At 38.9% G+C, this 15,880-nt stretch overlaps 1 protein-coding gene across 2 annotated transcripts in view; it reads right to left on the bottom strand.

Annotated features, from left to right (window-relative positions):
• Positions 1-15,880, bottom strand: part of NSMCE2 (NSE2 (MMS21) homolog, SMC5-SMC6 complex SUMO ligase) — a 224,753-nt gene that overhangs the window by 125,434 nt on the left and 83,439 nt on the right. For both annotated transcript variants that reach the window (XM_054708432.1, XM_008143271.3), the window contains exon 4: positions 13,145-13,298. In XM_054708432.1, the coding sequence (XP_054564407.1) occupies positions 13,145-13,298 (154 nt within the window). The remainder of the gene's footprint in view (positions 1-13,144; positions 13,299-15,880) is intronic.

The following is a 15,880-nucleotide window of genomic DNA, read 5'->3' as shown; positions in this document are numbered from 1 at the left end:
TTTTTGCTTTTGATAAATGTAAAAATAAAGCTCTGATGGAGAAGGAAAATATACCTAAATAAGCTACAACTATATTATCTTGACTGTAACCCTATCAAGTGTAAGAAGCATTGTCAACCTAATACTTTGGGCGGGGACCAAAGCTACCACGTAACAGGAGAGATGCAGATTGTTAAGGCTGATGACTGGGGGCAGGAATTAAAAGTTCTGGAGTCTGACTTGTAAATTTCTTGCTTTATGTAACTGAAATAAAGTTAAAAAAAAAAAATAGTGTCCCCCTAGGGCCGTGGTCGGCAAACTGCGGCTCAGGAGCCACATGCAGCTCTTTGGCCTCTTGAGTGTGGCTCTTCCACAAAATACCACGGCCTGGGCGAGTCTATTTTGAAGAAGTAGCGTTAGAAGAAGTTTAAGTTTAAAAAATTTGGCTCTCAAAAGAAATTTCAATCGTTGTACTGTTGATATTTGGCTCTGTTGACTAATGAGTTTGCCGACCACTGGCCTAGAGAAACAGAAAGGAAGTACTTTCCACCAGTAAGCACCCAATGGTCAAACTGGGCAAGGTCTGGGAACACCTCCAGCCAATTGGCAACCACACTTGCACTCAGAGCACAACTGACGCCCAAGTCTGCCCAGGTGACCTTGGAGAAAGGGACACAATGCCTCACCCCATCCTCTCATTCCCAGGAGGAGTGTGTGTCCAAGTACCTGCCATGAGTATTTGTCCCATGGGGGACAAAGTTCCTTGAACTAGGCTTTAACCCCCTTTGGTAGTCTTCCATTCATTCCCCAAATATATAGGAAGTCCTGGATCCATGCCAGGTGCTGTTCTAGGCACCGCGGAGGGTAGCTATCAAGGCAGACAAGTACCTGCTCTCACTGAACTGACATTCTAACCAAATGCAAATACATAATGCAGACGAAGAAATCCCATAATAAAGATAATGGATTAATTTATCCAACTCCAAAAACTGCATTATTTTATTATTTTTAATAAGCTGACCATTTATTTTAGAAAATGCTACTCAACACCTTTCACCACCATCCCCTACTCTCATTTCTTCCCCAAATTTTGCACATCAAGTTCTAAGAGCTTTAGATCTCAAGTGACCAGTGTCCTCTTTCTCTCACACCCAAGACATTAACTAATTGCCTATGTTCCTTGTGCCTAGCACAGTGCTCTGCATATAGGAGGTGCCTGTTCACTACAAAGTATTTTTTAAATATGTCATCAGCTGATTAGAAAAAAAGCTAACTTAAATAACCGGGCTCAAACAGCAGAGCAGATGCTCTCCAATTAAATCCAGAGCATATCCATTAGAAAACCCCCAGCATATTAGAGGCCCATAGAGCACTCAGTGATAGCTGCAGCTCCATTACATCGGCTATTATATTTGCTCATAAGAAATACATTGCACCAGACACAGGCCGGTTCATGATGTGAATAGTACTGTTCTTTCTACTTCCCTATCACGAAAAGGTTGCCAAAACCAATACTGTACTGAAAACTGATTTGTTACCTTATCAACATTTGTTCACACTCTTGTCCATGACAGAACATTTCTTACCCACTTGAAAGTCTAGCAATATTTTACCCTTCACTAAAATGTCTTAATGCTTTAGAACAAAATAGCTAAAACATTCTGAGCTGGTTTCCTTTAAGTAAAGAACTAATGCCAACTATTAACAACTCATAGCATGTATATTCCTTGAAGTAAAAATGATGAAAGGAAATGCCTTTAAGCAAGCAAAAAGAGAGTAAGTAACTAATATTTGGGGAGTATACTAAGTTTATAACATACTTTCACTTTTCATTTTTAAATATCTGATTTAATCCTTACACAACTCTGTGGATTAGGTATTATTAATTATTATTAATTTTACACATACTTTACAGAAAAGTAAAATTCCACTGATTTGATTAAAAAAAAATACAAACATACAAACTATTCCATGGTTGAGCCAGAATCTGAATTTCTATTTTCTGATTCCAAATTCTAGGATCTTTCCAGGCCTGGACAGTCTCCATCCTTAACACTGTTACCAACATAGCTAAGGTGATTAAATAAATGAGTTTACAAAATAGGATTTCTTGACTAATATAAATTTTAACAAATACAAGGTGAATAACTATGAAGGACAGTACTTGAGTATAAGAAACACACAACTATCTATGATCATTATTAAGGCTATCAATTATGCATATGAATAGGCACTTGTCGTTCTGTTCACACCAGCATTCCCAGCATACTCAATAAAAACTTGTTGAATGAATGAGTGAATGAATGCTAAGTACAACATGAAGTATAAAAAAGAGGTTAGAGTTAATTTATACATGGTGGGACAAAAGTAGCTATATAGTTGTTCACATGGAAAATAATACATTAGTAAGTAATAATATAAGAATAAACTTTGTGTTCTGTGTCCTCACAACTATAAACCTACTTTTGCTCCACCCTGTACTGAAACCCAGGACACCGAGTACAACTTAATTCTTTAGGTAATTGCCAAGTGACTTATGAGTGCCTCTCTATGTTATGTATGAATGAGTGTTCCTTATCTACACTAATAAAAGAGAAATATGCAAATTGACGGTCACTTCATGATGCCCACCAGCCAATCAGGACTGAGTATGCAAATTAACCCAACAAAGCTGGTGGTGGCCCCACCCCCAGCTGCTCCGGGCCTGCAGCGAAGACTGAAGGCTCCGGCTGGAGTGAAGGCCTGGGTCCCAGGTGCCGGAGGAAAACCAGTGCCAGCAGCCAGGTGAAGGAAGGTCTATTGCACAAATCTTTGTGCAACCAGTCTCTAGTTAGAGAATAAACCTCATGAGACCTGGAATGAGAAGTCAGACTTGTAGCTTCTAGAATACCTAGCTAAATAACCCTTAATAGGTTAGTTATTTTCAACCTTGACTGTATATAAACATGACCCTGACTGTATATAAACAGGAACTTAAAAAATGCCTAGAGTCCTACCAGACACCAACAAAATCTGAATCTCTGGAGGTGAGGATGGAACTCTCATTTTTATTTTTAAGATTCACAGTGATATCAAGTGATAGTCAGTTCACTAGGTATCAAGTGATGGGTGAGCGCCACAACTGTAAACCGATGGCTCTCAAACTCTGATGTATGATAATCAGCTGGAGGACTTATTAAAATTCAGCCCAACCCCCATGGTTTCAGACTCAGAAGGTCTGGATTTTCAATTTGTTTCCAGGTGGTGCTCCTGCTGCTGGCGGGAACCACACTTTGAGAACCACTGTTGCAGATCCTCTTAAGCGTTTCTTGAATGAATTAAATTATATGTGCAGAAGATGCACAAATAGGAAAACATGGACATTATATGAAAATTTTAAATATAAAATAGGAACTTCATGCTTCACTTGCCATCGAGAAAATGTAAATGAAATCCACAATGAGATACCATTGCATACTTATTAGAAAGGCTAAAATGAAAAAACAAAACCAAAATACCCAAATGCTGGTAAGGAAATGCAGAATGGTACACCACACTGGAAAACAGCTGTCAGTTCCTACAGTTAAACATATACTCACCACGCAAGCTGGCAATCCCATCCATGCCTGGATATTTATCCAAGAGAAATTAAAACTTATCCTATCTAATAAAGAGGGAATATGCTAATTGACCCTCACGCCATCGCACAGATGATGGCGCCCACAGCCAATAAGGAGGGAATATGTTAATTGACTGTCCCGACCTCAAAGATGGCAGCACCCATAGTCAATAAGGAGGAAATATGCTAATTGAATGCCTCACCCGCAAAGATGGCGGCGCCCACAGCCACAAGATGGTGGCGCCCAGTTCTCTCAGCCCCGCCGGGGCGGCAGGCACGTGGCCACTTTGCCACCTGCCTCCGGAGTCCCCCAGCCCCCTCAGCCCCCCAGCCGCCCAGGGCCGGCCCAAGGAGCAGGCAAGCCTCAGATGGCGGCTGCCCAGGTGCCCAGGGCCGCCCGAGGCTCAGGTAACCAGGGCCGGCTGAGGCTTGTGCTGCCGGCAGTGGTAGCAGCAGAGGTGTGATGGGGCATCACCTTCCCGATTGCCGCGTCGCCTCCCGCCCCTGAGGGCTCCCGACTGTGAGAGGGGGCAGGCCGGGCTGAGGGATCCCCCCGCCCTCCAGTGCATGAATTTTCATGCACCGGGCCTCTAGTATTCATGTAAAAACCATGACTGTTTTATAATAGTTCTATTCATCATGCACCCAAGCTGGAAACAACTGAAATGTCCTCCAACTACTGACTAGATAAATCAGCTATGGAACATCCACAGGATGAGATACTACTCAGCAACACAATGCAACAAGCTGATGATAGTAGCAACACTATGGATGAATCTCAAATGCATTGTGCTCAGTGAAAGAAGCCACTTCAAAGTCTGTCTACTGTATGATTCCATGTATGTCACATTTTGGAAAAGTTACAATGATGGAGACAAAAACAAAACACTGGTTGCCAGAGGCTAGAAATGGGGGGAGGTATCAACTACAAAGGGACACCCATTATATACATCTAACAATTATGAAACTTAAATCCTTCCAAGATCAGAAATGAATAACTTGACAAGATATTTATTTTCTGAAGTATGATGTATATCATCCCAGGACACTTATGATTCAGCCTCTCTATTCCAAGTTCAGGTTGCTTTCTGAGGACCGATGGCATCACACTCTCTCAAAATAAGCCACCACAAGACATCCACAGCTCACAGTTTGTGTTTAAACTTGCTGCTGACTCATTTCTCCCTTGATAACTGAACCTTTCTTTCCTAATAACTTTAATTATAGCCATCTCTCATTCTAAAGCCTCCCCTTTCCTTGGGAACGTATTTGTTATCCTTGTGATCTCCTGACTATGAGACACAGGGCAAATATGTCACCTCCAGGACCCAGTCTGCTAAAAACAGAACCTGCATTTTTCATGCATTCCTCTCCTGCACAATGATGTCACAAAGATTAAGAGAGATGGTGTAAGTGTATGGGGTTATTGTTGTTACACTTGAAATAAATTTCACAGAATTTGTTCTAAGCTTGTAGTGCAATAAATATCCCACTCCTCTCTCGCATAAGATAGCAACTATTTACACAGGAATAGCATTCTTAGGTACTACTTATTGATTTTTTTGGTAATGCCAAAACCATGGGATCTGGAAAAGGAGGGCCCAGTTTTAAGTCTCTCTCAACTTCCTCTGTGACCTTGAGCAAACCACTTACCTTTTACGAGTCTCATGTCTTCACCTATAAAACGAGACTTGACCTATAAAACAACTACATTTTAACAAGTCCTCCAGCTGATTATCATACATCCTCACCTCACTTCAAAGGCTAGATGGGGCACACAGTAATAAACTACTACATAATGTCTAATATGATCCCTACCCCTGACCTCTGAATGGAAGTGACCCAACAAGAAATCTCTCATTGTCATTGGAGTACATCAATGTGGATCCATGGAGGCCCAAACAAATTGTTCTCTACTCAAGAGCCCTATGACAAATCAATTTTTCAAGAGATGAAAGAAACACCTGAATTGAGAGAAAGGAGGACCACATGGGAGTGTTTTCAAGAGCTGGTATAATATATAGGGGAAACAACATGAGCTTTGAGTTTCAGCACTTATGGTCTCAGGGAAGTTATATATTACTTCTCTTTGCATATTTTTTAATCTTTAAAATGGGCATAGTTACCGTATTTTCCGGCGTATAAGACGACTTTTTAACCCAGGAAAATCTTCTATATGCCCAGTCGTCTTATACGCCGGAAAATACAGTACCTTGTAGGGTTGTGAGAAATCAACAATAATGTATATAAAGAATGTAAGCTCCAGACGCTGTGCACAGGTAGGCACTCAAATCAATGCTGCCTGTAGTTACTCATCAATTCAACAAGCACTCATTAAGTACCATGTGGACTAGGCACCATACAAAGCCTGGCTATTACTTTTATTATTACTAATTTCCAAAAGGACTAGGGCAAATCTAAGGTGAAGGCTGAGTAGATTGACATCTTTATTGCTCATTATAAAGGGCATATAGAAAAGCTAATTTCTCACCACAAAGGAGCTCCCTGATAGTTTAAGGCCTTGACTAAAATTCCAATATGACAGAGTCAATCTATTTTGCATTAATCTATTTTCCTTCACTTATTCAATTATTTATTTGGGGCCCCAATCTGCTTTAAAATATAAACATTTCTGGAAATTAAATAAAATAAAACAGGAGGAGGATAGTCACAATCCTCCCTGATGCTGGCCTCTATCTCTGGTACTTCCTGTCTGCTGGTTCCATGATTAACTAGCTTCATAACCTTGGAAATATCACTGTACTTCTCTGAAGCAGCTTCATCATTAAGGTGGGAAGGGTACCATTTAGCTTCACTGATGTAAATAAAGACATTTGGGAAAGAGAAACTGTATGGGGTAAGAAACACCAAGAAAGCAGAAAGGAGGAAAGAGACACAGAAAAGCATCAGTCAGAGGTTGACTCAGAGAAGAGGAAGGGAGATAGAAGCAAATATACAAGGAATAAAAAATTTGCATAGGACAGAATTTCACTCAATGAGCGTAAGTCCTCAGGCCAGGGATGCAATCCAACCTGAAAGGTCAATCTCTGTTGTGAAATGTATGGTTTTTAGCATTTCCCAATAATTATGGTCATTGAGCAAGTAAATGGTGATGGCTTCATCAATATCAAGGAATAAAATGAAGACCAACTGAGGGCCACAGAGATGATAAAGCTGTCTATAGAAGAGCCAGAAAACTTAATTTTTCATAAATTTTGTTAAACATTCTTCTAAGCAGTCACATTTGAAGTGAGCCATCCTCAATTCCTGAGCATAATGCTACTGTTATTAAAAAACTGTCTATTGCTATATGCACCATACATTTATACCAACACATCACTGTAAAGGATTGTGTACACAAAATCATTATGTTGATTTTTTTGAGCAATTTAAATGATTGTTTTCAGATCCCAATCCTATAAGTGCTAATTTTCTTCCTCTTCTTATTCTCTTCTTTACTGATGATAAATTACTGAAGGGAAAAGGAGTTTTAGCACCAGATTGCCTTAACTAGGTTCTGACCCTCTTATTCTAGTTAATAATTCTGTTCTGTAAATACTATCTGAACTCTGGTTATGTGAGGAACCAAAGGAATACAGAGATGAGTAAGAACTATATTCCTGCCTTAAAGGATCTTGGGTTTTGGTTAATTGCCAAACAGCAATACAGTGTTTGGATAGACAGCAACACCTTAGGACAAAGAGATATGTAGAGGTGGGAGGATATATCAGGATCAAGTCAGGTTGGTCAACACTTTGCCAGTTTAAATACACTCAACATACTTCTAGGCACAGCCAAACGTTTTCCCTTTTGGCACTACCTCCGTGTCTTCATCGCTTTTCTTCCAGGTCTCAAAACTCACACACACCTTCCCAATCTTCAAAGGTGTGAATCTTCTCTATAATCTTCCCCGGTGTCCATCAGCATCTGGGTTAGGGGCTCCCACACATGGCTCCTCACCACAAAACCTCCATCTACTTTTCCACAGAACCCATGAGGCTTCCACGCTACATTCCCAATGACTTAGAATGCACATTATGGCCTTACTTGAAGTATCTTGAAAGCAAAACCATCCCTTTCTCTGAAGAAATTATAATCTACTGTTAATTGGCCAAATTAATGCTAATGTCCCTCGTTAAGTGCACAACAAGGCACTAAATTATGAGACGGTTAAATCAAAGGTCACAAACTGACTGTTTCGTTTGCACAGTGTTTTGAAAATCTGCTAACCAATCAGCTAGATTTCTGGGTTTTCCAAAAGAACCTGAAGATCTGACCATGCCAGGTCCACACTCACTCACAGCAACAACAGACTGGCACAGTGGCAGTCTCCTTTAGGCAGGGCATGAGATCTCAAGTCTCTGGTCTTCTGAAAATTCTTGTGACCATCAAGGACCTGGGCTATAGATGCTAATGACTGCTTAATGTCTAGATGTCATGCTGAAGTTCAAGGAACACAGCAGTAAGCAAAACACAAAAGGCCCAGCCTCTAGGAACTACCTGTGGTTTTGAATAGATGCTGAAGGAAAGGGAAAGCACCCCATTAGGAACAGCAAAGTGAAGGCATTTCATGTTCCCAAGGAACTCCCTATTAATGGGATCCTTGAGGGAAGTGAATGGCCACACCCTAGCTTATCAGTTTTGAGATCTAGATTGAGCATGCTTAAAGGGGAAGGTACACAGTTTATTTGTGAGTCCATATAATTAAAAGATTAGAGTATAAACTTATATATATATATACACACACACACATACTAGTATATATACACTACAAATGTTATTGTCACTGAAATTGATTTCTAAGATTCACTCATGGAATCAAGTATCTCCATATCTTATGTTCTGCATTTCTCACATATGACCTAAACATGTATACGGTTAAATTCAAATTAGCAAATTTGCATTAAAAAATACGTTTTTCTTTACTCTTAACTCTTAAAAGTAGCAACAACATGACATTTTATATAAGGTTATTTTAATACTAAAGATCTCAGATTCACAGTCAATTCTATTTTTGACCACAAAGTGAAGCCCTTATATTTTGAAGATTTCTAAGTACCAATTTTTGTCTGATGCCCTTAACTTCTGCCTTGCTGACCTGCACTAAAACTTATTATGCCTGCTAATCATATAACAGGGAAATGAATAAAGGACGCCAGAAAGATTGCTTAATGACTTGAGAAATCTATACAGAGGTGTAGGCACATTCTAATTAAGTTCTCCTGATGTTAAAATTGCAGGAAATTATAGGTTGCAATAGTGGAGACAGTGTAAGTGAAAAAGGCAAGGAAGAGAGAACATTACCTGAACATATTGTTTAGATAAATTAAAATAATTTCATCCAAAAAAAGTCTGGCTACATCTTAAAGTCTTAAACCAAATCATACTGTTTATTTCACAACTTGGGTTAGTAAGAACATGATTATCATTTAGGAAAATGGAATTCTTTTCTGCAAAATTGTTCCCTAACTCAGTTATCATCACCACCACCTTCATAGTCATCTTGTCTAGAAGAATACAAATTATCTCCAGCCAATCTTGCTCTGTATGACTCAAAGAATTAGAACTCAGAAAATGGGTGACATCAGTAGGAAGACCAGGCTACATATTAAGTGACTCAAACCAAGGTCTTCCGGCTGCTAAGCTCATATTCTTCCCACTACGCTGTTCTAACGCTTTCTCAATAACTTAAATCTAAAGTAAGCCCTTTAGAAGCTGTCAGATCCACTATCTCATTAGATCTCAGCAATAATCCTGAGAAGTAAATAGGGCAGACATAATCTCTCTAATATACACGACACTTGGTACCCAGGGATAAAATGATTTGTCCAAAGAGGTTGGATCTAATGCCTGGTAATACCCATAAGACATAAGTAACTACTAAAAAAATACCGTGTGCTACTGAAGGATGTTACCTTTAAAGTAATCATATCTTCAAAGGAGTAGAGTGTATCTGTTACATTTGCATTCTAGAGATGGTAAGAACTAGGTATCTGTACTGCCTCCTTCCCACCGTAATCCTTCACACACTCCTTCCTGCTGGGTCTGAACCCAGTCTCAGAATTTTCTTGAAAATACAGCTCCAGGAAGCCTCTATCAACTGACTGGCAAGATAAGCCACCCAGATAAAACCTGCATTCCTACCCTGACTCTCTTCATGTAGGTCCCACATGGTATTACATTTGTTTTTGACATCCTTTCTTTGCTTTTAATTTGATAATTGCTATTAGTGGTTCTCACATTATTTCACATGTGTATATATTGTCTTCTCCCAGTACCAGGACTCTGCCTTTTATTTATCTCAGAACATCAACTCAAAGTGTTCTGAGTGACTGAGACAAATGTATGGTATTTATGGAAAAAACTCAAGATTAAAAAAACACCTGAAAAAAAAAGTTGCCATTGTTTCTGATTATGGCTTAGACCCCAGGGGTTAGTAAACTTTTCTGAAAGGGGCCATATAATAAATAGGAGCTTTGTGGGCCAGATGGTCTCTGACACACCACGCAGCTCTGCATCGCAGTGTAAGGCACCCACAGACGATCTGTACATAAATGTATCTATATTCCAACAAAACTTCACTTGTGGACACTAAAGTCTGAATGTCCATACCATTTTCACATACCACAAAAAGAGGATTCTTCTCTTGCTCCCCACCCCCACCCCCAATTAAAAATTAAAAAGCCATTCTTAGCTTTCAGGCCACAGAAAAGCAGGAGGCAGGCTGGACTCGGCCCACAGGCCGCAGTTCATGGACCCTGGGCCTGAGATTTTCAAAGTGAGAATTTCTGGTGCTCTACAAGAGCCAGCCAACAAGTCCAACTCCCTGTGTGTGACTGTGAGGCCGGCCGGCTTTTCTTCGTGTTATCAATGACAAGAGAGTGAACACAGAAGCAAGTACGAGGGTCCAGCTGCCTTCTATTAAGCCAGAAATTTAAGAGATTGTCCAAAATGTAAAACAACGTCACTCTTCTCACTAATTCTTTATGGTATTATTATATGCATTATTATATTTCAGATACTCATAATGCTGTTTATGTTAACATGTAATGGGTTTATTACTGATTTTTAAATGGACTATTATATTTTAAATTCCTCAGTTTTGATTTCTAACATGATGAGTATCAGTAGCTATAACCCATGTGAACCAAAGCTCTCTGGGGCCCTCAGTAATGTTAAGAATGTAAAGGGATCTTGAGAGCGGACAGTTTGAGAACTAACTGCTGACTACAGCTGGTTGACTCATTCCTGCAGCACTTCCACCCACCAGACAGACCCCGATTTCAGTCTCCATCCTGACTTCTCGTCACCTAAGAGCTTCCTGGCATTTCTTTGATTAGATTCTGATTTGGTAAAATTTAATCCCACGCAATTCATGTTCTTGGATAATAAGGTCGGTGAAGACAAGGTGGCTATCTTCCTGAAAGGACCCTTCCGAAACGTGCAGCCCACAAACACCCTTCAGCCTTTACTTCGCCAGAACAGGCAACGCGATGCAACCATTCCTCCCTGGCTTGTATTTTCAAATCTTAAAAAGAAAGTATTGTGATTCCTTGCCTCCAGGAGAACATAGCTCAAAACAAACAGATTTCACTGGCTCCTTTATAAATCAGAGACCCTTTGACTTGGCCCCGCAAAAACTGTGGGAGCCCTCAGGGCAGCCTGAAATCTAAAGAAAGAAAATTCATCAGACCTGATGCCAGTTGATGGCAGTGCCAATGATAATGCACTGTCAATTGTATTTGCAACATCTTTAAGAGAGGATTAACATTTGGTTTGTTCTGTTATTTAAGATTTAAATTTTTTTAAAGAATATTTTAGGAGAAATAAGAGGGAAAGTGGTCTTATTTCCAGTGTTACCATATAAGGAAACCTTATATAAGGAAGCATTTCTTTCTATATAAATTGACTTTGTCATAAGGTTGAGCTGTCTATCCAAATGATGTGTACTGCTGGCCTGGGGAATCCTGTCCGCCCCCCAACCCCCAACCCTAATTTTAGAGAGATTTAAACAATAACTATGATTTCCAACATTAATCATTTTGTTGAATTATACATTAGCTAGAAAGTGTTTCCCCACAAGTATATGACTCTAAAAATCTCTTATGGAATAATAATTTTGTAAATATCAAAAAAATTTATATTTTAGGATATTTATCTTCAACCTGCATTATAAAATACCAAAAAAAAAAAAAAAAGGAAATATAATCAGACACTAAATCTGTCATAATTTGTGATTTTGGCTCCAACTAGTAAAATAAAACACGTTTGGCTATTTTGAACAACACCAAAACTGAAATTCACTAGCACCTTCAAGATCAGAAAGCCACTAGCAAATTATTACCTGTTTAAGGGATTACTACTCATTTGGACAACAGTGCAAATTATATTAGAAAGGTTTTGGTAGCTGTGATGCTCAATGAAGAACAGAAAATAGCCTTAAAATGTGGGGAAATGCTTACTGTTTAATTCTACAGTAAAAGCAAAAGTCTCACCATGATTGCAAAACATTTCAAATTGTGAAACTTAATCTGTAAAATAGACAAAAGTAAACCAGCTTCCTCAGTTAGTTTTTGAGATCTCAGCATCAACTTAAAGAAAATGCTTATATTTAAAAGAAAGCCTATTTCAAAATACGAATCCCTATACTTAGTACAAATAAAGTCATAAATTGGTATGTTATATCATACAACATTCCTATTGTTCCAAGTGTATGCAAATGAAGGCATGTGAAACTTAGGTTTTTAAAAAAGTGACTTGCTTCTCTTTAATTCTTTAAGCAATAAAAGTGCCTCAAGCCAAAAATAAAAAAAGACAACTGATACTAAGGTAAAAACAATTAAATTACATAAAATCAGTATGTGAATTTCATGAGGAAAAATGAAAACAAGGATATGTATACTTCACTGAGTAGGAAAGATATATTGCTTCTGGCAAATACTGTCTACAAACTTTTCCTATATGATAAATCATTTTCCCCATCCTCATTTTAAAATCAAAATTGTGTTAATTAAAAAACCTAAGTATAATAAAGTTGATTAGGAAGGCAATAAATTTCAAAATCATATGGAATTTATACTATCACAAAGATAGAAGGGATCAAGAGAATGTTGGTCCATATACGAGAAGAAAAAAAAAATAGTCTGAATAAATATTGTTTCTACTATTCCAAAGCAACAAAACTAGAATCAAGTATACTTATTTTAAAGCTTGGCACAGCAGTTTAAAATTTGAAAAACACCCTTGTTATTTTAATAAAATAATTTTCAGTTTTATTTTTCTCCCTATTCCCCTCCCCAGCAGGGGGACAACACAGTGTAAATTTCTGTAGCTGTGGGGAATTTTCTTAGCACTTTGTGGAAACTGTTGGCTTTCAGAAACGGACAGGCTGATTTGAACCAAAAGTTAAGACAAAACACAGAATTGCAACAACAATAAAAAGCCATTTAGGAAGAGGATCAAGCCAAGCAGATAAGCAAACTTCATAAAATCAGCTTTCTGGGACTGTCCATCAAGTTAGTTCCCTAATTTCAAAAAGCCAAAGCAAAGCAAAGCATGCTGACTTACATTGCTTCTTCAATTCTCTCAGCTGTTGCTTAAACTGCACATATTTTTCATTGTTTTGAAAGTCTGCATCAGAATTCTTATTCTGTAAAGCCAAAAATTTCTTCTCCACTAATAACTTTAGATCTGGTATATTTTCTGGACGTTCTTCTTTTACCTGACAAAGACAATAAAATTATCTTAGTTAAATGTTATCAATAACACAGTTTTGTAACATTATTTTTACTTCATCTCATTCAAATGAAAACATAATGAGGTAGAAAACAGAATCCCCTCACTAGAGAACCAATCTGTTCCAGGACAGATTGCTGGGGAAAATGGAGGGAATCATTCATCCCACCTACTCATCGCTTTCTTCTTCTTCTTCTTTTTTTTGCTAAATTTATTGGGGTGACATTAGTTAATGTTAATTAGTTAAAAAGGTTATACATGTTTCAAGTGTACAATTCTGTAATATATCACCCAAAGTTCAGTCTCCTTCCATCACCTACTTTACCCTTTCAACTTCTCCCCTGGATAAGCACTTTACTGTTACCTGTATCAATGTGTTTTTATTTGTTTTGTTTGTTCATTTGTTGCTTTCTGTTTTGTTTTTGTATTTTGTTAATCCTCACCAAAGGATATTTTTCCATTGGCTTTTAGAGAGAGTGAAAGGGAGGGGGAGAGAGAGAAACATTGATGTGAGAGACAAATTGATTGGTTGCCTCCCACAGGAGCCTGAACTAGGGCTGGGGATCAAGCCTGCACCCGAGGTACGTGCCCTTAACCACAATTGAAACTGGTACCCTTCAGGCTGCCGGACGACACTCTATCCACTGAGCCACACCAGCTGGGGCTGTTGCTTTCTGTTTTATATCTCACAAAAGTGAAGTCATGTGGTTCTTGTCCTTTTCTGACTTATTTTGCTTAGCATGATACCCTCAAGATCCATCCATGTTGTCGCAAATGGCAGTATTTCATCTTTTCTTATGGCTGAGTAGTATTCCACTGTGCCCTAACTTGCCGTCTCCCGACAACCACTGAAGAAAAATGGCACACAGCCCAGCGCTGTGGGCTCCACTGCACCAGACCCTGCGCACTTCTTCCTTTAACCCCGGTCTGCTCGGTGCCCTCCCCTGCTTCACCTGCAGCTACTCCACTCTCCATTCTCATCACTCCTCCTCTCTGGCCCTCTGCATCAGCAGGTGAGAGTGGCTCCGACCTCACAAAAGAAGTTGAGACTTTAACCTTGAACTTCACCATCTGCTGCCACAACAAGGAATAAATGCCTCCTATTCTGTTCAAAGCTAAATTCTCAATCTATGTTCTTGGTTTTCCTCCCAATATTTTATTATAAAAATTTCAAACATGTGAAAACTTGAAAGAATTAATTGTATTTTACCATTCATCTACTTCCTGGATGCCATAATTAATGTTTTGCTATGAGTGCTTTATCACACATCTATTCATCTGTGTCCCTCTATCTATCCTCAACCTTGTTCTCAAATTCATTCTGAATTCCATCTTCTTTATCTCCTTCAGAATAAACTTTCCCCTATAAGTGCCCAAAGCCTTTAAATTGGTTCTTTACACCCATATTTAAAAGCAAACAACCTCTTTAATCCCTGCCCACTCCCTTGCTATTTTCTATCCAAGTCCAGCTCCTTGAAAAAAAATCATCTGTACCCATTGTTTCTGCTTCCTCACCCTCACACATGACCCATCCCCATCGCTGCTGGCACCCACTTCTCTGCAGTGACTCTTCTTCAGACCTTCATAATGGGTCCCTTGAATCACTGGCCTTTTCCTGATGCTCCTGCCACCAAGCAAAATTCACCAAATTCTCCCACGTGCCCTGATATGCTCTGGACAGATTTCTCCCACAGCCCCAGTAATATTCAATTGCGCTTATTTTTACATGTTTCTTTTCCCTAATAACATGTAAACTCTTTGGAAGATGTCTCATTTATCACTGGGTTGCCAGGGTCTAGCACACATCTGATTCACTCCAAATAGATTTACCCATTAAAACCCACATTTTATCAACTGTTAATAATTATTAGTAGAGTATAAAACATACTTTCTGAGCTGGAAGATAACTTGGAGATCATCTAACCTTGATATCTACCTTCTCCAATTTCATAAGTAAATAAAGTGATATCGAAAGAAGTTAAATGATTTCTCTACGATCATCCAGTCAGTTAGAAGCAATGTTAAGACCATAAGATAGATACAAAAAATTCTTGGTATTGATATAATCTTGCTTAATTGCTATGCATTTTATTTTATTTTTTAATATTTTATTGATTTTTTACAGAGAGGAAGGAAGAGGAATAGAGAGTTAGAAACAATGATGAGAGAGAAACATCGATCAGCTGCCTCTTGCACACCCGCTACTGGGGATGTGCCCACAACCAAGGTACATGCCCTTGACCGGAATCGAACCTGGGACCCTTCAGTCCGCAGGCCGACGCTCTATCCACTGAGCCAAACCGGTTAGGGCTGCTATGCATTTTAATTAGCTAAATAAAAAATGAAAATTAAGTATAAAATCAAAATGCCTAAATTTATATTTATAGTACAGAGTGAAGGAATTGATTGTGTTCTCATTGCACTGATGAAACTCAACCAGTGCTGGACCCACCAGCAAAGAGATCTGTGGAAACACAGAGAGGCTTTAATGACAAGTCTTATATACGTAATTTAAAATTTTAAATAAGCCCTAGCTGGTTTGGCTCAGTGGATAGAGCGTCAGCCTGC

Source organism: Eptesicus fuscus, chromosome 19, assembly GCF_027574615.1.
Source record: "Eptesicus fuscus isolate TK198812 chromosome 19, DD_ASM_mEF_20220401, whole genome shotgun sequence".
NCBI lineage: Eukaryota > Metazoa > Chordata > Mammalia > Chiroptera > Vespertilionidae > Eptesicus > Eptesicus fuscus.
Note: the sequence above shows the minus strand (reverse complement) of the source record. Positions and strands in the feature narration are given on the sequence as shown.